The following is a 24,477-nucleotide window of genomic DNA, read 5'->3' on the forward strand; positions in this document are numbered from 1 at the left end:
TTGTATACAATTATTGTTTCATGTTTAACAAATAAATACTACGCCGTAAGCTTAACTCATAGTCAGATACTTAAACCAAACTTTAATATTATGTATTTTGTATTAAAGATGTTAAGCGCAGTGTAGCTGAAAGGAAGGAGCAAATAACGAGGAAACTTAGCCAAAGCAAAATTCCTGCCTCCAAGCAGAAAAAAGAAATTAGGGAGGAAATTATTGAAATTAGGACACAAATCAAACCTGATATTAAGAAATTCCATGATATTGAACAACAAGTTAAAGACAAGGATCCCAAATTAGAAAGAACACGGTCAAAAACATCGCCAGATACAGTCGAAGAAGAACAAGAAATTGAAGTTCATAGAGAAGAAATAGTAGAAGCTGTGAAAGAAGAAACAAAACCTGTAGAGCGACCTGTAGAGCAATTTAGGAAATTTGACCCGTCGTCACCTGCTAAGCCCACGCCTAAGCATCTACAGAGGCATATGAGAAATGAATCAATGCGATTCCCGTCCGGTGATTTCTCGAATGTTACTATCATTCCTAGAAAATCTGTTACAGCGGAGACTTCTGAAGTAAAATCTGTAGTAACTAAATCCGAAAGTACTAAAGACACGATTTCGCAAAAAGAAATAGATAGCTCACGAGTTGAAGAGAAACTGGATGATGGCGAACGATCACCAGACTTAGTAGACGACAAAGACATTGCCGAGTTACCTTTGAAGGATAAAATCAGTTCATTCGAATCTAAAATGTCAAAAGATTCTTCGATAGAATTGCCTAAAACAACTGTTAAACTAACAAAAGAAGCATTAAAAAAACACACGCTTGAACAAGAGCAAGGTATTGAATATACCCAAGAATTTGTTAGAGAACAATCAAAGCAAATATCGAGTATGGAAATTCAAGAACATGTTTCACATAAAGTTTCTCATGTTGAAACTCATGTAAAGTCTGTAAAAGATACAATCCAGCAGTTTGATTCAAAAATCAAAGTTGATAAAACCGAACCGAAGATAAAACCGATGCCAAAAACAATGCGAACTGATTCGACGTTAGTTCAGGTCTCATCTGAAGAAGACAGTGAATTTTTAAAGAAATCAACAGATTCTGAGACAGAAACGGAATCCCAGACTACTGTAAAAGTAGAAAAAGATGGAAGTAAGTCCAGAATCCCTAGATTTGTAGGAGATGTTTTTGAATCAAAAGATAAGGGAGATAAACACAAAAAGCCAATAGACACGGATAAGCAAAACGGAACTGCTTCTATTGCAGTCAAGGAAAAGAAATTAGAAAAACAAATGACAAATGAACTGCGAACGAAAGTTAGTGAAGAAGAAATAACTGAAACACTAGAAGAGAAAGACGTATCTGTTGGCGATAAGTTAAAAGAAACGGTAATGCCAATTTTGATATTCTTATTTCCTATAAGTTTGTATTTATTGTTACATTAATTATAATCTCTTACTTTAGGTGTCTGCTCAAATGAGTGTTACAAGTACAAAATCAGATACAACTAAACACACCAAAACTGATTCAATAGGGTCAGATCTCCAAGATCTGACAGGCCGAAAAGTATCGCAAGAATCACCTGTACCGTCAGCTATAGATAAGGCAGATTCGTTTGCGGATTTGCAGCAAAGCACCGAAAAGGATGTTAGTTTTATATCTCAAACTGAATCTAAGGTAAGTTGACGTTAGTTTAATAACTTTATAATATAAATTAAACAAAAATATGCTAACAGATTGCTTAAAACTGTCATACCCGTAAGTCTTGCTTAAAGCTGGCATAAATTTTTTACACGTTTTACAATATTACTTCAGGTCTACTCCAAAGATTCCAAACATCGAAGTGACTCTCTAGATGAAGCATCTCAATTTTCTGATTTAGATGATCAATTAGGGGCTAGTCCTGCCCATAGACCGGTTTTGGAAAAGACCGTAGAAGAAACAATTGTTACTTCTTCTGGAGTTAGTGGTAATGAAACCACATCCAAAGCTCAAACCCTAGAATTTTTACTGTTCGAAAGCGAATACAGTGCTCAAATACACTCCTCAGCTTTGACAGCGGGAGAACAGGAAAAGGTACCTACATAAACTAGAATATATTAACGTGGCACAAATTTTCAGTTGAATGCTCTAGGTATTTAAAAAAACAAACTGAATATATTTTAAAAGTCATTATAATTAAAGAGCACTATTGTATCGAATATTTAACTTTCAAAGCTACATTACATTATGTAATGTAATGTATTAAATATCATATTATGATACACTACTTACTTCCCATTGTTGTCAAATGAATCTGTCATGTACTTAGGACATGAAATTAACTCCAAATTTACAAGAAAATGTACGTAAATATCATGCATTATATAAAATAGAAGTAATTATGTAATTATTTTGGTTTTTATAGGTATCACCAAAAGAGTCACCAGTTATAAGTGCGAAGGCACGTCAATTTATTGAGACTGTCCCAGAAGATGATTCGGTTCAAGAATGCTTTTTTTCGAAACGCATCTACTCCGATTCTCTAGAGGACTCGGAACACACTGATTCAAGACGCCATTCTGAAGCAGATTCCCTTAAATCGGACCAATCAGATATGAAAGCTAAAATATCGTCATCTGATTTTGATGAAAGAGCAGAATTTGAAGAAACTATTGATTCAGGAAGTGGCTTCGGTGATGAAAAATTCGAAGAAAGCGTCGCTGGTTTTACTTCATTGAGGTTTGAACCTAAGCGGACTGACTCGGATAAGTCAGAATCAGACAAAGAAGGAGAACCCATGTTTAAGAAAATGACACCTAAGCGTCATTCTAGAACTGAATCTGTATCGATTAGTAAACTCAGTGATTTAGAAATTGACAAACCTAAACAAGAAAAGCAGGAGTTTCAAGTAATTGTGACGGAAGCTGAAGAGGTGGCCAAGTCATTTGAAAAAGACGAACCATCTGACAAGATTTCTTCTGAGAGTAGTGGGGAAATCGAAATATCAGATCGTAAGTCCTCAGAAGGTGTATCTGATAAGATAAGTTCAGAAGATGCCGTGACAGAAAAGAAATCTTCGTCTGAAGAATTCGCAAAGGACGACCATGCAATTTCGCAAGAAAAGGTTATTACAGCTGTAAAACCTTCGACAAAGGAGATCGAAACAGTACAGACAAAGACTCAAGTTTTCAAAGAAGAGGTTCTAGGAAAAGGTAAATAATGTATATAATGTGTTTGGTGGTTATATTACAAAATAAATAGTAAATTAAACTGTCAAAGTAGTGCAAAAAACACTAAAATCTTGGTTGGTTGGTTGGTTTGGTTGACTGGTAGAGAATGCCTTATGGCATTAAGTCTGCCATTTGTACATTTTTCTTTATTTGTGCAATAAATAAATCTTTGTCCTTTATTACCTCATCGCTTATATTTATTTTGCAGTTGACGTAGTGAAACGACAGTCAGTGACATCGGCTGGATCTGGTTCTATAGGTGAACTACGCTTAGAAGAAAAACGCCTCTCCGATGCACATAGTCTGACTGAATCGCGAGACTACACGTTCGAAGAATCAGAGGATGACATTGGTACTCAGGGTACTCATGTCGCAGAAGTATGTAAAACGATTGAACATAAATATGATGTTGATACAAAGTCAAAACCAGTATCAGGTAATTTTTTTATAAATTGTAATAGTTCCGATAGCTTTTAAACTTCAAAATATAATTTTAAAGAACTTAATACTACTTATGTATTATACTATATTTCAGGTAAACCAGAGCAATCAAGACTTTTTAAACTACAACACGGTGATTCGCTTGATGACGTTGAGGGTTTCCCTGAAGATCATGTAACAGAACATGTCCACAAATTACCTCACATAGCTGAAATTGGGTAAGGATATTTAACAAAAGGTGTACCTTTTCACCTACTAAATCTATCAATTTTACATTTTTGCGACTAAAATCGATACCGGACTTATTAACTTATTCAAAAACTTGGTATTTTCAGATATTCACAAGATATAGATATTGCAAAAGATTTTCTAAGCAAAGAGAGAGAAGAGCAAATAAAGCGGGAAAGTACACAGGTTTCATCTAAAACTTCAGAAACTGTAAGCTTCAAAGATGGAGTGGGAGAACCACTTAAAGCAACGGGGAGCAAAATACCTGTTAGCATTACGAAACAGACTGAAAAATCGGAAACTGTAAGTTTCAAAGACGGACCAGCAGAGGAAATCAAAGTTTCTGGAAGTAAAATTCCAGTTAGTATTATGAAACAGGCTGAATCATCTTACAGTGAAACAAAAACAGAGAAACCTACAGTAGCTCTAAAGACGACTACAACTAAGATAACTGAACGAGCGTCATCTGACAAAAAAGAAATACAAATAAAGAAACAAACTGCTATAGTCGAAAGTAAATTTGATGTATCGAAGATACGGACTGATACTCTTGGTCATTTTGATATTGCAGATGATTTTAAAGAAACAAAAGATGCTAAGAAATTTGTACCTAAAGACTTAGATTTAGAAGAAACACGTGAAATCACAAAAGAGCAAGTAAAACCAGTAATAGATGACATATTGCAGAAAGGTACGATTGCGGCAGCTTCAAGAAGTCCAGTGAAGGAGAAAGACATCAAATCTATTACCAAAGATTTAGTTGAAACTGAAAAGAGATCTTACGATGTTAAAGCTCCCCATAAAGAAGAGCGACGACATTCGTGTATTAGCCCTGCGATTTCCCTGGAAAGGATTGCAGAATCCGAAGTAGAAGCGGAAGAAGAGACTAAAAAAGTTACCAGCGTAGTTTCAGAAAGCAAAATAATTGAAGATACAAAATCAACTATTAAAAAATCTGATTCAGCTATGAAAAAAATGGCTGAAAACATCGAAATTATTATCAAACAAGCGTCAGAAGATGTTGATCTGTCTTCTGAAGAGCCACTGGAAACTGGTGAAACTCAAGACATTGCAGGCCAAGTATCTGTTGATTCCATTATAGAAGAAGCAGTCACTACTGTAGAAGAGTATTTAGATTTATCCAAAGATAAGGTAAAGGAAAAAGAAAATGAATTGAAGGAAGCTACAGGTGAAGAAACAAAGAAAGTTATAAAAGAAAGGCCTGGTTTAATGAAATCTTTGTCAAGAGACAGTGGTGAAGTTATGATTATGCCAAAGAAAAAACATGCTAGGACGTTTTCAGTGCAAAGCTCTCCAGATGAGGTCGAAGAGCAAATTTATACAGATTCTGAATCAGGTATCTGTAGCTCTATCAAAATATATATCTTTATGTGTTATGAATAATTTGTCACCTATCGTTTTTCTGTTTCAGATATGGATAAAGCCAAAGTTTTAGAAATCATTGAACCTTTATCTGATGTTGATGGAAAAGCACCTGCTTCTAGTTTCGACCCCAGGAAAATTAGGACGGATTCTCTTGATGATGCCGATGATTTCCCAGAAAAAGAGGTATATTTCTTGCTGATTAACCTTACAACAGTGAAAACAATATATATTAACTGTAAAAAGTGAAATCAATAGAATTACTTTCATTACAATAACTGATTATTATTAGTGATGTACCGACTATGGATTTGGCCGACTAGCCGACTAGTCGGCGCTCAGAGGGCCGACTAGTAAGCTTGGCCGATCATTGGTTTCGGCACTGTGAAATCGCAGTTTTTGTATGAAGCTACGAAAAATCTGAATGATGATGAAAGTGAAGCAATGGGATGTAATCTGGATAGTTCTCAAACTAATAATAGTAACGGTGATGACTTAGTCAATGATCCACCGCAATTTTTGGCAATGTTATCAAGAATTGGTGTCAAGAAAAATTCAAGACGCAGAAACTAACGTCTATCTAGCCTAAACTATGTATTTCTCCTTACCCAGTGCGGTATATAATGATTATTCAATATTGATTTCAAGATTGTTACCTACAAAAAATATATACTCGTATGGTTATTTGTTAAATTTGACTAACGTACTTAAAAGAGTTTAAATTGAAATCTTTAAAATAAATATTGGTATTTTTTTCTTTTCTTTCCTGTAGATAGTGTAGATTAAAGAGTGCCGACTACAAATGTGGCCGGATAGTCGGCTTTCCCGACTAGTCGGCGACTAGTCGGTACATCCCTAATTATTATTATACATAGATATGTAAGAGATACTAAAAATGACGTTTATTTTCAGATGGAAGACTTCGGAGACGAAGTAAAATACGGTGAAGATATTCCAACATTTCATGACAAATTGGATACCAGAGACGCCACAGCATCTAGTTACAGTGCATCCCAACAAGAAGAAGATGGAAAGTTTTCTGAAAATATTTCAAAACGGACGCATTTCGTTGACAGCGTTATGAAGTCAGATTTAGTATCGAAGTCAACGACGGAATCGTCAGTTACCACGGTCGTGTTATCTTTAACAAAGTCATCTGACGAGGAGCAGAAATCAGTACTAGAAGATGCAACGTCGGCTGATTTGTCAAAAATAAGTGGAGCCGATTTGGTCAAAGATCCCTCAAAAACTTCAATGGAAACTAAGGATTACGAAGATGAAAAAGACATAGAAAAACTACTAGAAGATCATGGCACTCCCGAATTATCAAAGAAATCTATTGATTTGACAAAAGATTATTCGAAATCGTCAATAGATAGTAAAGATACATCTAGAGATTTTGCCACAAATGAGTTGTCAAAAGATTCAACCATAGATTTGACTAAAGATTTTTCAAAAGCATCAGTAGAAAGTGTTAAAGATACATCTAGGTCTATCGACGAAAAAACATTTTCTGAGGATCATTCGTCATTAGATGTTTCAAAAACTCTAGCTTCTGATGGATCAGATGCGATAACTATTAGCAGAGAATTTATTGAAGAAGAAAAATCTGCGTCAAAAATAACAAGCTCCTCTCAAGAAACTTCAATTTTAACTGAAAGCAAATTTTTCAGCGAGCACGATGACAAATCTAAGGCTTTAGAAAAAAGTGAACCCGAAAGAGATTTCTTAGGTGAAATGGAGCAGAAAATTGAAGAACTAAAATCTGAAGTAGTAAAAGAAAAAGAGGCGCAGAGTGAAAAGCCTAAGGTAGTTAGTGGGGCACTGGATACGGAGGATGACGTAACAGATGATGTTCCTGACATGAAGGAACTCAATAGGCGTTGTTCAACTCTTCTAGAAGATATATCGGGCGCTCATGGTGCAACCATTAGAATTGACTCAAGCCACGTGACGCACGGTAAAAACAAATAACTTTTCACAACATTTTTATAGCACAGCGAAAGCACATTAAATGACGCTTTATTGTTCCAGATTTAGCATCAAAGTTTTCAAAAACACCACCACCATCTCCCGTTGACCTGAGTGTAAGGGATAAAGCTAAAACTGAAGATGGTACTGGCGACAAGCCTACCGGGCTACAACTTAGAGGTAAAGAAAATACCTACACCATTTATAAAAACACCACACCACTAGGTACCATGTTTGAAAAAGTAGAAATAGTATGTGTACTATCGTAGAAAATACACCGTAATTGAAAAATATTTATAGTGTCGGTAAAATCTTAGAAGTTGGATAAATTTGTTTAACTATGTAGACAGGTCACATTATGCGTTATACAAATTATAAATGGTGTTCTAATAGGTTAGTGAAAGAACTAACACTTTGTAGCTGCTAAAAAAAGGAGTGTTGACCAATTTTATACATACTTACTAATAATCTGCAAAAATGTAACAACATTTAGCTATAATAGCGTTCTATCAAATGAACTAGATATCATAGTGATAGTAGCATGTACCTGTAGCAGCTATGTAGAAGCTAATCCTACGCAGGTTCCGACTCTTCGTTCCTGGACGCCAGCCGGCAGTCTCCGCGAGCTTCGTCAGCTGGTGACAGCATGATCAGCGAGACTGAGGCTCATCAAAGTGGTCAGTGTCACAGGGTCTATCATGCCCATAAATCTGTAGGGAATATTTAGCATACACAAATTGGAAATTTCACTCTAACAGGATGAAGAGATATTGAAAACAATCCTGAAGGATCGAAAGATTAAGCAAATATTGATTGGAAATTTCACGAATCTATTGAGAATGAATCGACCAAGTTCAATCTATAACTTATACTCGAAAAGTTTACAGATATCAGTGAAGTCGAATCTTGTTATTAAAATAACAAGAATAGGACAGATCTATAAGCAATTTCGTTGAATAAAAATGTGTTGTTTCTAGAACTTACTTCTGAAATTTATCATGTTGTATTTGAATAACTAAAAGTCGCGTCGGGCTTTGTCTAATTCACCACATTGGTTTGGTAGAAATAAAGTTGGAAAGTAAAGATTAACTAAGTTATATCATAGTGCGTATGACGTACTATAACAAGCAAAACAGCAGCTGCAAAAGCTTAGTAAAAGTAGTGGCAAAGTAGAGTCATAGCGAAACTTTACTCTTAATTTTAGTAGAAGATATCATCTAGAAAGCCTTTTTTGCCACAGTGTTTCGTTCAACGCAGTTGATCGCATGTTTTTCATACACAAATTAGATTGAAAATCGCTTGTTGTAACAAAGTCGGAATTAATATATAGAGTAGTCTGATGGTATGGTCTGGTAAAGCACTATCACTTCACAAGTTCGATTGTAGCACTAATAAAAGAATCTATGAGGATAAGTATTGAAAAAAAAAAGTATTATTTCACCAAAGTAACATTGTGATTTGTTTGCAACCGTCGCATACAGCAGTATTTGTCAGCACAGTAAAAATTACTTTTTTTCTTGCGGAGCCCTTACGTTGCTATAGGTAAGTGGACTCACGGCGAAATCAGTCATACCTTTATTTGTTATCGTCGCTTTTTTCTTCTTGAAGGGTTTATTTGATTCGCAGCTCATTTTTATCACCTTTGAGTAACGTTTCGCTTTGATTCCAAGTCTTCGTTTCTTTAACCATATCTACATTAGAGTAGCTTACGTCGCTGTTTAATTTAAGACTCATTACATCAGTACTATAAGCAAATTGACACGCTTTAGGCGCTTACATCGCCTTTGTGTAAAATCTAAATGTTGTGTTTAAACAGGAATTTGAAATTGTCACGAATTTGCATAAAAATGTACATACACTTAATTCTACACCAACAGTTTTAACACCGAATGTAAGATTTTTGCACCTATTTTCGAAAATAATTATTGTTTTTTTACGACAACTATAATGTTTCCTATACTATATTGTTTTCTTTGCAGATGTACTTTCGGGGGCGTCCACGGCACAAAGCACAGCCGCCAGGCCGAAATCTCCAACTAGACATTTAGCAGATAACCTGTCATTCGTTAACGTCGACCAACCGACAATTACAAGTGGTGCTATTGAACTGGTTGATCGCACAATCAAAACTAGCATGGATGTTATTGACCAAATTAAGAAGGAAAAACTTGCTGCACAAATGGAAGAACTGCAAAAAACGTCGTCATCAGACACTTTCTTCAGTGAATCTCGAGTCGAAACGTCGACATCATCTTCATCTGTGCACAAGACTCTCGGAGGAACAGACATGGTGTTCCAAAGCATTGATCCTCATACTGTCATGTCAGATATGGTTGCTAAATTTGGAACCACAGGCGATTACAGCACAATTCTAACACACAAGGAAACCGAGACACGAAAAATCAGTGGACAAGAATACTTCTCTGAAACTAAACAAGTATCGTCATCCGATGACGATTCTTTAATTATCAAGACCGAAACGACTCATGAGCTGCGCGGGCAGGAACATGAAGTAAAAGAAAAGACCGTTGTGCGTCGCGACGGAGATCAGACTGAAACGTGTCAGAAAAAGGTAGAAAAAGCTCATGAAGCTACCGCAAAAAGATCTGACGTTGAAACCAAAACCGTATGTAAGAGTACAGACGACGCTGAAGTTATAAAAGTACAAAGAGAATTTTTAGAACAAGGGCTGTATACAGGTCGTCAGACTAAATCTGAAGAAAAAATGACTGCCATTAAGGACGACACGATTAAGAAAAAACATGAAGTTAAAATTTCCGAAAGAGATATGTCGCATGAGCAATGGGGAAAAGAATATTTTACAGAACCAGGAGAGCTGGAGGATATTGACGAAGATGATGACTCTAAATCGAAAACGGCTTTTGTGGATTCTAATCTCAAGATTGTTGAAAAAGATGAAGTTGTTTCTAGTGTAGAGGTTTCCGAAAAAGGAAAAGTTATTAGTTCTACAGTAGAACATCACAAAGAAGAATCTGTAATTGAAAGCAAAGAGCATGATGATCTTAGCTCAGATGCTTCCCATGCCACAAGTTTTAAAAGTGAAATGGCTGATAGACGTGGATCATCTGAAACTAGTCCTAAAAGTAAATCAAAGTCTTTCAAGAAGGATAATGAAGTTTACGAAGTGGATTTCATAAAGGAGATAAAAGTTTCGACTTCGCCAGTTAAAAGTACATTTAGTCGAACTGGCAGTCAAGATAGTCATTCTGAATATGAAGCAGCTCCGGATCTTCCTCATGATGAAAAAACCGGAGACACTCCTAAAAAGGAAAAGCTTACCAAATCGCCCATTAAAGTATCGCAACAGCACATTCAAGATCAAGTGTGGGAAGTATCATTACAAAAAGCTGATTCTTTTGAGTTGGCTGAGCCTTTACCTAGATCACCGAAATTGAAAACATCTATTACTGGTACATCAAGCACAATTACAAAAAGTTCAGATAGTGATACTATACTTGAACTGAAAACTGTAGTAGAGACAAGAACAGAAATTACGAAACCAAGCAAAACTGACATGTCGCCGAGTACTTTTGAAACATCCGATGAAATTAGTACAACTTCTAAAGATATTATGATTAAATCCGGCGAGAGTATAGATACAGAGTACATGATCAAATCTCTTGAGTCTCACGAGGGAGAGGTACTACAAAAATCTATCGACTCGACAATGAGCGTAGAAACGTTACACCCGTCTGAATTTTCTACTGATGCCGCTTATACGGATGCTGATTCAGCTTACTTGACTGGAACAGGTACCGATCAAAGAAGAGATGAATTAAAACTGGTTAAAGAAAAGAGTCTAGAAGACATTTGCAGTAGCGGATACGATACTGATCTCTCTTCTGCCGAGTTTCAAGCCATGAAACTTGAATCAGAACGGGTGGACCTAGATTCTCTGATCTCAGCTCAACCACTTACCGACTTGTCAGTTTTAGAAAAAACTATCGATGAAGTCAAACAATCCCTCGAAGCTGCTCAGGGAGAGATCATTAGCGAGAAAAGTGATGGTAGTAGCAAATATAAGCAGTCACCGTCAGAATTCCAATTCAAAATGCTTATTAGTCCTGATAGGCCCGAAGTAATTACAGAAGAGCCACACCATGGGGATGATCATGAAAAACTTCCGTTTTCCATAGAAAAACCTACTGTTGATAGTCAAAAATCAGACAGCACCTCCCAAGCGCATAGTTCGCAAGATGAAACAACTATCTCCGATGAAGATAGAGACACTGTCCATCAAATGAAAGAATCAAGTCCTCCTTTAGAGGGCGATATTTCAATCAGGTCTGATAGTGGCCCGCATTCTATCTTGGAAACTGAAAGTGAAGTGATACTTTCGGACAGAGAAGTTTCATCTAAAGGTAGTCCAGAAGTAAAACTAAGAGTACAAAAGCACATCAAATCTAATTTAGGTGTTGGTGATCGACGGTCAGCCTCTGAAGTTGAAGGATGGTCAAGTTCTGGGTCGAGCCACTATCACAGTTTTGAGCATTCCGAAAGTAGACCTTTATCTTCGGATGTTGAAGTCATGATGACTGCCCAAAGTGGAACTGATTTTGATACAGCACTCACTAGTCACGACGTTTCATCGCAATCCCTGCGAACCTCCAAAGATTATTTCACTGCCGGTAGTTCACTAGCGTCAAGGGACAGCATGAAGAGTCTGGACTCAGATGGATCCAGTCATGTTGCCAGTATTGATATATCTGATGCATCAGAAACTCTCGTTCCATCAGCAAACGAGTTAAAAGAAGAATTAATGGAAAGTAGCACATATGTTGAGCACTTTTTACACGAAGCTGAAAAAGAATCTAAGAAAGATTTAAGTGATGAAGAATCAGGTGATGAGTATAAAAAAGTTGGAGATGGTGAACCAGTTGGTAAGATGAAAAGATCTCACGAGATGCGATTTCCACCAAAAGACATGGTCCCTGAGCATTTCCCACTAGAAAATGCAGCAGAGAGTATTGAAATAGAAGAGGACTCCTCCAAAGAAAAAGAAGGTTCAGACACAACAATTTCTAGTCAGTTAAAGACCGATGAAATCCTGTCGTCCTCTATTTCAAAGCTCGATATGCCTTCTTCCCAATCCGAACCTGAAATGGAAAAAGAAGAAATAATAGAACAAGTTAAAAAGGTAACCACTCATGATACAAAAGCCTTGCCATTCTCTGTTACCAAAGTAGATAAAACTCAAAGACAGTTCGTGGACGTTGAGAGTGAAATAATTCCTGTAGGTACTGTCGAATATCATGAAATAGTAGAACATGGTCATGTCATATCAGAAATTCGGAAATCACCTCAAGATAGCTCTATTATAAAAAAGACAGTAATTCATGCTGAAGAAAGTAAACCTCTAGAATCGGTAGGGCCAACTGAAGTTAAAGAAGAATGTATTATGAAAGTAGTTAAAGAGGTTAGCGTCGTGCCCTTTCCGATAACAGAAATACCCTCTAGTCAACGGGTATTTTCTGATGTTGATAGTGAAATTATACCTGTGGGAAGTTCACAGTATGAAGAAATCTTAAAATCAAAGAGTGATTCATCAGTACCAAAAACTAAAGCTGAAAAATCTGTGGTTAAAACACCTGACTCACAGCTGGACAGCAAACAAAGCTCCACATCTAGCCTCAAAACCCATGAGCATATATCTACCCCACATACCCCCCTTTCAGCACCAAGTCAAAGCTCGTTGTCTACCGATAACGGACGAGAATACGTATTAGATGACATGTACGATATCTCTGAAACACCGGAATTAAGATCAGACCTTGTGACAGTAAGTAGTAGATCTGAATTAGTAGTGACAACGGAAGAACAAGCACTACACACATTTGAAAAGGAGCAAGATTCACCAACGAGTGATGAATTTGAAATGGTTGACAAACCAAGTGAAATGGATGATTTTGTTGTAATCGAAGAAGTTGCTAAGGAAGCTCATGAAAGTGATACAGAAGGTAAAAGTTTACAAATTAAAGCTACAAAATATGTAAAGCGACACGATACTGAAGTAGAAGAGTTCCTGTCGAAAGCCTCAAAGAAGCAAGAAAGCACAAGCAGCACCTCAGGATCTTTATCCGATGAGGAATTATTACAATATGAATTAGAGCAAAAGAAATTGCAAGCTTTAGAACTAGCAGAAATTGAAGCTGGTAAGCGATGGGTACAAATGCAGTTTGAAGGAGATCCAAGGTATGATTACGAAAGACTTCCCCTAGAAGATATTAAGGAAGAAGAAATGACTGATTTTGATGCTAGTAGAATTGGTAGTTTAAGTTCGCAAAAGGAATCTATAGGGAGTTTTGGTAGTTTTAGGAATTCTTACGGCAGTCTCTCTGAATCCGAAATGGCGTCACGAATGCGATTTAGGATAAAGGGAGAAAATGATGATATCTCAATTAGCTCACTGCAAGAGTTTGAAAATCTCGAAAAGGCTTTAATGGAACAGTATCAACAGCATTCGTCATCATCTCAGGATTCCCTAAATGGGTCACTTCCCCGACGGTACGTTTTAAGTACAAGTCAAGGAGATGACATATCTATTTCAAGCCTTAAAGAATTTGAGGGGCTTGAATCAGCTTGTTTGGAAGCATTGAAAGCTGAAATATTAGCTAAACAAAAGGAGGCACTTCTTAAAGCAGACCCGAAAGATGCTAGCAGTTTTTTTTTGGAGCAAGAAAAGCGATCGTACAGTGGTAGTTCAGAAAGCAGTCCACCTCAAAAAGGAGGAAGTCCTTCTCAAAAAAGCGGCAGTCCATCGCAAAAGAGCGGCAGTCCTTCACAAAAAGTAGGAAGTTACGGTAGCCCATCGCAAAAGCTTCTGAATGAATCTGCAGCAATCAGGAAACTTATTGATCAACAAGTGGCTTTAGAACAAAAATTACAAGAGTCAATTACTCCTAAAGTGGTAACTGTAAAGAAATATGACGATCGGGGTGCTTTCTTTGTACCTGAACCGGAACCAGAAACATTACAAGCACAAGGCGAAGAAATTAAAGAAGAATGTGTAAAGGCCTCTTCATTCGTGTGTGCCGCTGCTCCCAGCGACGGTTCTGCTGAATCAATTCCTGGTGATTGCGAGGAAATGATGAAACTCTTGGATCAAGAAGAGAAGAAGAGTGATCAAGCCGTCACTAGGACTTTTACAGACGGCGGCGTCATAGAAGTCGTCCGAACAACTACAGTGATCCAACAGAAATTCGTAGACGGGAAAATAGTATCGGAAACTGTAACAAGTTCAGATCCGGAAGGAGCTATGGATATTCCGGTCAGGCCTAGAGAACTGGAAGACAGCGCGATGTCTTTCGGCTCTGAAATATCTTCCTCAATAACATCGCAGCCATCTGACATGGATAGCTTAATGACAGTTATGGAGCGCCGAGTTTCTGGCGAGGTTGTGACGGTCACGAAGCAAACAATCACAATGTCTGATAAACCCGAAGACCTAGAGTTTTCGAGGGAGAGTAGCGCAGTTCGTGAGCTGTCGCCCTCCTCTGGGACGTCGGTGGCCCATAGCGTTATTTCTTTTGGTAAACCATTTACAGATCCAGCTAGTGGCTCCTGGAGCGGTCAAGATGAAGAACTGAGCTCATCGGGAAGCTTTAGCAGGTAGGAAATTATGCAGATTTATATCTAGATTATTTATTTATTTAACTAGTTAAATAACTGGTTTTACAAGTTACGAGTATGCCTTTACCAGATTTAGCAGTTAAAAGTGTCAATGTGATAAGAATGTGGTGATTTGTAAACCAAGTTTGTAGTAAAGGATTTTTTTTTCTAACCAAGCAATAAAATGTAGTTCAAACACATATAGTTTAGCAAGAGTCACTTGTCTATGAATCATACATAAGCAGAGAAAATCTTACTGTATTTTTTTTATATCATTATAACTCAAAAAAAAGTCTATACTCTTTTTATTCTGCTGTTACTGACAAACTTGGTGGCCTGTGGTGGCAGCATGGTTGTATTTTTATCGCCTGTCACTATGCCTGTCACTTTCGCACTTACATACTTGTTAGAACGTGACAGGCATGGTGACAGGCGATAAAAATGCGACCGTGCTTAGCCCGCTGACCATCCATTGCTGCTTATTGCGGTAGTAAACAGAACTTTATTTGTGATAGAAATTCGTTGGATAGAAAACATAATATGACAAAACTCTAAAACTAATAAAAAGTATTTTTAGGGGTGCACGCGCGGATTTAATGCTAGGCAGCACTGACAGCCTGGAAGCTACCAGCTCCAATGCCACAAGAGCAACCTATAACTACGAGGTCGACACCCCTATGACCGGCAGTCTCACCTCAGGAGGTAAGCTTTCGCTATGCATAACTATTACTAGCTTAAGCCCGGTTCACATTTGTCTGACGTGTCGTGTTGTGTCGTGACTCGTGACGCATATCGGTTTCATACATTTAATATGGTTGCGTTCACATTTTTCTGATGCACGCTGCGTCAGACAAGTAACTACGTCTGTATTAAGAACCGAGCTTGCTGCGGACTCTTAAGTCTTCAGCTCTAGTGAAATTTCTTATATCACATAATCATGGCGTGAGAAATTCTTCATTCATATATACTAACCTTGTGTCTGATAGTATGCCTTTTTATCTTTGCCTCTGTAACATTTTTCAGGGCTTTTGAGGTATTTTTATAATAGAGTAGTGTATCTTTATTGCATGATAGATTTCTTTACTATCATTCATTCTCAAATCTGGACTTGAGACGTGCTTGCTCTCATCCCGGCTTATAAAATAATATGTTTATTAATTTATATTTTAATGTAGCTTAGGAGACGAATATAGTCCACCACTTTACTAAAGGGGGCCACTGATTATCAGTCCGCCGGACGATATCAGCCTGTCAGATAGAACAAAAAATTGACAGTTCCGAACAACTGACAGGCCGATATCTTCCGGCGGACTGGTAATCAGTGGGCCCCTTAAAACGAATATTGTATTCAAAATCTCCAAACACATACAATTTAAGAAGAGTGGAATGTCAGCTGATTGTCGTATATTTCACTCTAAAATAGACATCGTAAAGTCAAGAGACTCAAAAGCTAATTTTTACGCTGTACGCTTACAGACGGAATACTTATTTCAGTACTGGACTCAAATAAGAAAAACATCTAAAATGTGTTTGATCCAAGCGTTTTTCACTAAGTATCCAGCCAGTAACTGCAAATCTTGTGGTTAAACACAACGCCATCTAATCGTAAATCAACTATCTAACTGCACCGCGATATACCTTTTCTTCAATTGTATAGACGCCTATGTTTCTGTTGAAACTTCAATGTAAAATGAACTTACAAACTCTGGACTATGTTTGGCCTCTAAGCATGTTGCAACCCCACCAAGCTTTACTAATCAGCAAGATAACAGCGATCCGACCTCCAGGGTCGAACACCATGGTGTCCTCCCTGGACACGCTGGACCCGGTGACGGCGGTGAACATGGAGAGCTTGGAGCACCCCAGCACTAGTGAACACTTCTCGCAGGATTATGAGGTGCAGGAGCCGGACTCGGATACGGAGAGGCTGGTGAGTTGAGATGAGAATGAAAAGTAAAAAAGAAACAAGGCAATAAAACGGATGAACCGATATATCTACAGTTCGCGTTGAATAGCCCGCTCCACACTCGTGCGCGAAACGCGGCGAGAAGCCGCGAACGCGAGTGTGGAGTCGATTTCGCAGATCTGCGACGCTCTCTCCACACTCGCGTTTGCGGCTTCGCGCCGCGATTCGCGCACGTGTGGAGCGGACTTTTAATAGAGACGAGAAGTATACACTATGCAGTTTGGCTTTGGAATGACGCACTAAGTACTTAATTACTCCTTTGCAAAAGTATTTTCTAGATACAGAAAACGGTAACATTGAAATTGAATAATGATTACAGTTACCTATCACCACGATACTTAGTTTCGTTACCTTACTTACTTTCCTATTACTTAAACAAAAAGTATGGTTTAAATAAGAACATATCTATCTTCAAACCTTTTATTGTACCAAGTTACCTAGGTTTTCTTTAAGTACCTACCAGTTTTATTAGCAAATGGTCAGAAACAGTAATTTCGATATATTCATTAATTTTATTATTTTCGAATGGAAAACTAAAAATACCATAATTTTGTAGGAGCTCGACGGCCGAGTGCCCCGCGCGAAAGAGCGCACCATCATGTTTGATAGCACCGACACGCTCAGCGCCGTGAGCGGTGACGGGTCCGTTCGTGAAGCTGTCGTTGAGACCCCTGCACCCACGTTCTACATCGGAGATACACCCATAGTTAGAGGTAAGTCAGCTAGAGTCTGTGCGGAAACAGAAGAGTTGTAGAACGTTTTGGTTCCCATATATTCTACGACTCTTCTCTTTCCGCACAGACTAGATCATTTAGACACGCTCAGTCCCGTCGTTATGCTGAAATAAATTGTCTGCGCCACTCACTGTCTCCCGGCAGATTTTGGGGTCCCAATATCATGACCAACAACATACTAAAAGTTAAGCTGTTATTGGCTCTGAACTTTCTCTTCGATCGTTTCCTATAAGGCATAAGGGCTGCCTGGAGATACTGGAAAAACTGACCTGTCCTTCTTAATCTATAAATTTCACCCAAGAGGATCTTTAGTACTATATTATACAGATTATTTTCTTCGATACGTAAAGTCTCACAGTCTTCCAACCCCCTGGCGTTGCTGTGAGATTACGTAAGAACTTATGTCACTGTCTTTGTCCAGGAGACAAGAAAGACGACGAGGACGAGGAGCAGCCAGTGCTTTCTGGCAGTTGCCCGGCGTCTCTGCCGCCGGCGACGCAACCCTCACCGCCCATCCCAGCCCAGAGAAGGTAAAAACTACAATATGCAATGTACAACAAAAATCCTTATTTGACAGAAGAATATATTCAACTTTGTTTCTCCGTTCAAATAGTAAACAAAAGTATACCTGTACCAAAAGAGATGTTCCTAATAACCACTTACTTGCTTTTGCCCTATTACCTATAGTTAGTTCAATGAAAAATATCAATAGCTTCAGCCATGATATCATTGATTTCGGTCGTGCATTTCGCTCGTACTTGTCCGTGCATGTATTGGCACGACTGACGTCGTTTTGTCGTCACAATGTAAGTTTGAAAACACTCGGAATGTTTACAAATTGTTTTCTTGAGATCTGAGACGTATACATTCTAATATTTATATATTATTATTATCACTTGTCATGTGTAGGTAGACAAAACTTATTTTTGCCGTGATCTAATTGATCAAAATTTTTGTATGACCTAACAATAATTTATCGCTATCAATAAGGACCTCTTTAAAGTACAGTCGAGCGTCTTAAAAGTAGACTCTACCACTCTGTTCGAGAGACCTTTGATCTATGATTATTTAAACTATTACTTCTTTGCACTGTTTACCAGTTTTGTTATTCATCAATCATCAATATTTGTTTTCATAAACCTTGGGTCGTTTTATTCAGTTTTGTCTTTGATTTACATGTAAAATTAATTCATTATTAAATATTATTGAAGTACTTAATTTTGCTTCAGTTATATACATATTATTTATATTTTACGTATCCAAAATTTAACTTATTTGAATGTTTATGTACCTACTAAACGAAATATTATTATTGCAGCTGCTATTGCTTAAGTCACCCCACAGAAAAGCTCGACAAATAGGTACACTATTTCGTATTGTATTGCTTTTTTACTTTTATTTGCGTTATCATCACTATCAATATTTTTTTCTTACCTATGTCATCTGCTTTTTTGATTTACTATTTAATTTTTGTGTGTGAGTTTTCTTATTCACTGTTTGTTCCACCGAATTACCTATGTAATCGACTTTAGATAAAAACATCATATTCCATGGAAATTTACCGTTAATCATGAATTAACTTGTCTCCAAAAAGGTTTTTTTTTAGATTAATACTGCTATTTTAATTATCGAATATTTCAAGTTAATTCAGCACTAATTACCAGTAGGTAAATTTCCATGAAATAAATTTAGTATAATTTCAACATGTGAACTGAACATTATTCTATTATTCATTCCAGATCTTTGACAATGCTAGCAAAATCGCCTCCATCAAGCTTTGAAGACTCGAAAAAATAAATCGATTTATCGTTTGTTTCTTCGACAACTGTATTTGCTTTGAAATTTATCCAATTATATAAATTCAATTGTGATAGTCACAGCGTTCTTTTCATCTATTTAACAGCTAATTTTGTGGCTTCATCACGACACGTTCCTTTATAATTCAGTGATTCTAGTAAAGGATCTTCATCGCATTGATTAGAAAACAGCCATGTAGTTGAATAGTCCAATATATCAATAAACAGTTAACCGTTGTAGGCAAATATCAATGTTACTATTAAGGCATCTATTGTGATAGTTTGTATCGAAACTCATGTAATCATATAGTCCAATAGCGAAGATGATAACGCACATTAGGGAATCTCATCAGTCATCTTACTCTGTGGTTAACGTGAGAGATCATTGGTCTGCAGCACCAACCTTCGGCAATATTTAATCAAATCAAAGTAGTATTGTTAAAGCTTTGCCAAGGGTTGGCATTGCACACTGACAATAATGGATAGTATTTTGGTACTCACTTTTGTACTGAACTGTCGGATTTTGACGACATGGTCCATGTTACTTCGACCTATGAACTAATAGATAGCGCTTAGCTTTATCTAGATTTCAAATTAAACATTGCTTAATGATATGTCGTTAACTCTTTAGTAGGCTTATTAACCATTTTGTAAGTAAAGTCTTTAGCATTGTTTAGATATGGGAAATTTAAGAAATATCATGAAAATGGCCAGACGAGAAAGGATTTCGCCTGCGATACTTAGCTTCTGCTGAAAAACTGATCTCTACAAATTCATGCACAATTTCGTACATAAGTAGATAGGTAGAGATACAATATAGGCTAAGGATGATAAACATTTTCTACGGCCAATATCTCCTTTTTGCAATCTAATAAGGGTTTTTAAGAATTAAGAATCTGGTAGCTGATTTTAGGAAATAGTCGAAAGTTCTGAAATAGTCAAGACGGCTGTAGAATATAATCATGAGATAAGATTTGTTATGATGGAGGCTTGCTCACTTTTAAGTCTTCGTTGCCTTGATTGTGTGAAAATTGATAATAAAGCGGATGTCCTTGTACTTCCTTCGCTAATAGCGATTCGTGGCCAGATAGTAGTAAACATGAATTTTGCTTCGCTTTGTAAAGCGAGATTTTAAAGGAGTTTTTGATCATTATTGAAGAATGATAGCCTGATGATGGTTACATTGAAGCTTTGCCGATGCAAGCTGATTCTGAGCAATTGTTTTCCATATCAGCAGTAACCGGGCTATCATTAGGATCAGTGCTTGTAATATTTTATATAAATATAGTTTTGTCTAAGTGTGCTTAAGGATCGGTGTTAGGGTACGGCTAGTCTAATGCTATTGCTGTTTAAGTTTCAAAATTAAATCAGTTGCTTTGTTCAATTTGTTCAAGTTGTATTTGTAACGATGCTGAATATTCTATCGATAACTTAAATTATTATTGAATATTAAATAAAATGCTGTCTCATATTTAAATATTGTTTTCATTTCAACCATTATCCCTCCCATTTACTGATGTGCAGTCGGAAAGTTTCCAAAATTGCGAAAACTTTTTATATTTTTTATGGAGGCCGTTATTTACCAAATGAAAGTTTCCTTTGTTACACGCAACATACACATTTGCAGTACTCTCATTGTCAAATTGAGCCCAGACGCTAAATACCTACCATTACTTCAATAATAGTTTTATTTAAGTGACGAAGAATACTCGGATTTTTTAAATTATTTTAACCTGAAAAATAAAAGTCTTGAAACTATACGTCAACCTTTATTTAATGTAAAACAAAAACAATATAAAATAATTAAAAAAAGTATACAATTATAAAATAAGTCTGATGCAGTATATTACAAAACTCTATTTTTAAGCATTTTATAGGTATATATTAATAACATCTTCTATAAGTTTTGTACCAATACACCGACGTAGCACTAGTTTCCTCACGGAAAAATGAAAACTTTTCAAATAAGAAATCAATAATAAATAAGAATAATTAACTAGCACGTGATTTCTTATTCAAATAATTCTCACGAAAGCTTATATCTAAAAATGCTTATATTTATTATGGCATTTTTATATAAGTTGCTTGTAAAATATAAGTCAACAATCTAGATCAACAGGGGAAAGAGTATTTCCAATAATTGACACGGATGAAAGAAGATAAAGGAGATACATTGTCATAGACATTTTGAAAATATAATAAGCAGCATACCTACATACCTACAGCATGCAGCTACAACATAGGATTCCTATGAAGTGTAGGCATAGAATATTAGGTATTTATAGGATTCGAATAACATGTAATTAGATCATAAGGATCATATGGCTTAGCGGTACCATATACGGAGAGTTATGTAAGACGACTCTCCCCATATTAGGTTAGGAATGTAATCCATATACGGAAAGACTCTCCTCTATATAAGGAATGGAATTTAGGTAAACAACCATTTGACACCTTTCACGTGTAGACCTCCCAAGTAGTGTGATTCATAGTTAACCTAGATAATTTAGTATATAAAGGATTGTATCTTTTAAATTGAGGCATTATATCTACAGTTTCTACTCGACAGTCTTGTGTTTTACTTCTGTCTTGGGTCCCATCCTTACATGGCGATCCTGCCAGTGGCGTAAAGTCTACGCCATATGGCGCCTGCCGGTGCAGTAGGTGGTTCTGCACTGGCAGGGCGCGCTTCAATGGCAAAAATTCGTGTGAAAAATACAAGAAAATAATTTAAAACTCTTAATATGTGGACATTCGCAAGAAAAAAAAACAGTGAAAAACTAAAATATCAAAAAGCAAAAACTGAAAGTGAAAAACAAACAATAATTTAAATAAACTAAAATAATGTGTGGGAAAGTGGACTCTAGTGATAAACATACGTAAAATTAAATAAAGCAAGACATAATATGGACAAGAAGGCAAGTGATATACCAGCGTCGGTTTGCTAATATAACGTAAATAAAACTATTTTTGTGAGAAATCTATCAGCGTGAAGGTAAAAACGTGATTTAACTATTCGGATAAATAAAGTATTGTGCATATCCGCGAACCAAGACTGCCATGTGTGTATGTGATATGAGTGATGACTGATGACAGTCATTGCTATCCAGCAACGAAAGCTGTGGGCGCGGCTGGATGACTCTAAGTGGACCCAAATGGACAAGAAGAAATGGACTCTTATTATATTAAGGTACACTCAATAATTGTGTTCGAGATTTTAATTATTTTTGTAAGTGTACATGTGGATATTTAACTTGCACTTTATATTAAGAAAAAAAATTTTTACCGGATTTTACTTTGTTAACACGGACTTGATGCATAAACAAACAACGAGGAAGAAAATAAGTGATATATATATAGAAAAATTAAACGTGGAATACATATAATATGTAACAAAGATTAAACGAAAAAAGGTTCAATAATATGATATGTCTATGAAATAAAACTTGATATTATTTTTCTATGGGATATGGAAAATTAAATGTTCGTAGGTAACATTTTGTAAAGTGATGTTAAACGATTATTTTAGAAAATGAAGTTATTATAATGTAAAGGACTGGTTTAAAGAGAAAATTCGCAAAGATAGAAGGTTGAAATTGTGAGGTTTATAAAGTTGTGTTAAAGATGGCAAAGCTAAGCAGATAAGTTTTATGATGTAATTAGCCTGATCACCTAAGAGCGAATTAAATCCTTATATGTTATAGTTTTGATGGTTTGTGAGCAATATGAAGCAGATAATAATTGTTTTTAGGTTATGAGGAAAATTAATTATTTTAAAAGAGATTATATGAGAGCGGTAGTAATGATATTCGTTAGCTTCAGTGGCCCGAAGGGACCTGTTGTGCGAATTAAAATAATGTAGCAAGGTACACGGGGATACAAGGGCAGGCACGAAATCCTTGTTACCTGATCATGATTCGGTCGAGCTACCTTTCGTGAAGGTCCTTGGACACGTGGTATGTTTGTTAAAGAAAGGAAGTGTTAAAAGAACTGCCTGTTAAGTAATAATTAATGGTATAAATAATATATGCGCAATAAAGAAAGAAATAATAATAAAAATATACCTTGTATCCTGAAAGAAATAATGAATAAAATAATAAATGAGTGAATTAATGAATATATGATATATTGAAGAGATATTGTAGCGCTACAGAATAGATAATTATGCTGTATACCCTTGCAATGAGAATCGCATACAGTGCATGTTTTATAAAAGAAATTGTATGAACACAAATAATAAACATAATAAGCATGTGAAGACGTCATAAAAGAGAAAGAGATACATAAATAAATTGTGAAACATTATTTTCTTGCAAGTAAATAGGAAAGACGATACTATGAAAAGTTATGCATACTGACAATATGAAAAAAATCCTGTGTAATTTAAGGTACCTAGGATTGTGACAAATAATTAATACGCGTATTAATCAATGACAATGACAATGAGAAATAAGAGAATTAATAGAAAAGGAGATTGAATTAAGAATTACTTTGTTATCAAATAAGTTTAATTTTATTAAGATAAGAGATTTTTGTATGGTTATGGTGGATTTATGTAATGGTTTTATTTTAACATGTAAGTAAAATTTTATTTTAGCATAATTATGAACCATACTTATTATAGTGGAAGACATATGAATATTATTTTTGTGTTATGGATAAATAATTATAAAAAAAATGTCAAAAAAGAAAAGAAAAGAGAATGTAAAATATATATATATATAAAAACAATAATATAAAAATTGTAAAAAAAAAAGAAAAAATATATTTAATAATATATTTTTCCTTTTGCAAAAGAAGGGAGATGAAGTGTAGGCATAGAATATTAGGTATTTATAGGATTCGAATAACATGTAATTAGATCATAAGGATCATATGGCTTAGCGGTACCATATACGGAGAGTTATGTAAGACGACTCTCCCCATATTAGGTTAGGAATGTAATCCATATACGGAAAGACTCTCCTCTATATAAGGAATGGAATTTAGGTAAACAACCATTTGACACCTTTCACGTGTAGACCTCCCAAGTAGTGTGATTCATAGTTAACCTAGATAATTTAGTATATAAAGGATTGTATCTTTTAAATTGAGGCATTATATCTACAGTT

General features: G+C 36.1%; 1 protein-coding gene across 7 annotated transcripts in view; it reads left to right on the forward strand.

Moving 5' to 3' along the window:
• LOC134751375 (ankyrin-3-like) overlaps positions 1 to 20,843 on the forward strand; it is a 99,978-nt gene extending 79,135 nt beyond the window's left edge. Inside the window, exons 35-52 of one of the 7 annotated variants that reach the window (XM_063686725.1) lie at positions 109 to 1,394; positions 1,471 to 1,683; positions 1,822 to 2,082; positions 2,414 to 3,200; positions 3,427 to 3,654; positions 3,754 to 3,877; positions 3,995 to 5,244; positions 5,320 to 5,456; positions 6,183 to 7,230; positions 7,305 to 7,421; positions 7,823 to 7,918; positions 9,221 to 14,870; positions 15,448 to 15,572; positions 16,643 to 16,800; positions 17,393 to 17,549; positions 17,992 to 18,100; positions 18,889 to 18,931; positions 19,310 to 20,843. In XM_063686725.1, the coding sequence (XP_063542795.1) occupies positions 109 to 1,394; positions 1,471 to 1,683; positions 1,822 to 2,082; positions 2,414 to 3,200; positions 3,427 to 3,654; positions 3,754 to 3,877; positions 3,995 to 5,244; positions 5,320 to 5,456; positions 6,183 to 7,230; positions 7,305 to 7,421; positions 7,823 to 7,918; positions 9,221 to 14,870; positions 15,448 to 15,572; positions 16,643 to 16,800; positions 17,393 to 17,549; positions 17,992 to 18,100; positions 18,889 to 18,931 (11,789 nt within the window). In that variant the 3' untranslated portion in view covers positions 19,310 to 20,843. The remainder of the gene's footprint in view (positions 1 to 108; positions 1,395 to 1,470; positions 1,684 to 1,821; positions 2,083 to 2,413; positions 3,201 to 3,426; positions 3,655 to 3,753; positions 3,878 to 3,994; positions 5,245 to 5,319; positions 5,457 to 6,182; positions 7,231 to 7,304; positions 7,422 to 7,822; positions 7,919 to 9,220; positions 14,871 to 15,447; positions 15,573 to 16,642; positions 16,801 to 17,392; positions 17,550 to 17,991; positions 18,101 to 18,888; positions 18,932 to 19,309) is intronic. The other 6 variants (XM_063686728.1, XM_063686724.1, XM_063686723.1 and 3 more) reach the window with 6 other exon arrangements.
• The last annotated feature ends 3,634 nt before the right edge of the window (positions 20,844 to 24,477 follow it).

Source organism: Cydia strobilella, chromosome 22 (assembly GCF_947568885.1).
Source record: "Cydia strobilella chromosome 22, ilCydStro3.1, whole genome shotgun sequence".
NCBI classification, from domain to species: Eukaryota; Metazoa; Arthropoda; class Insecta; order Lepidoptera; family Tortricidae; genus Cydia; species Cydia strobilella.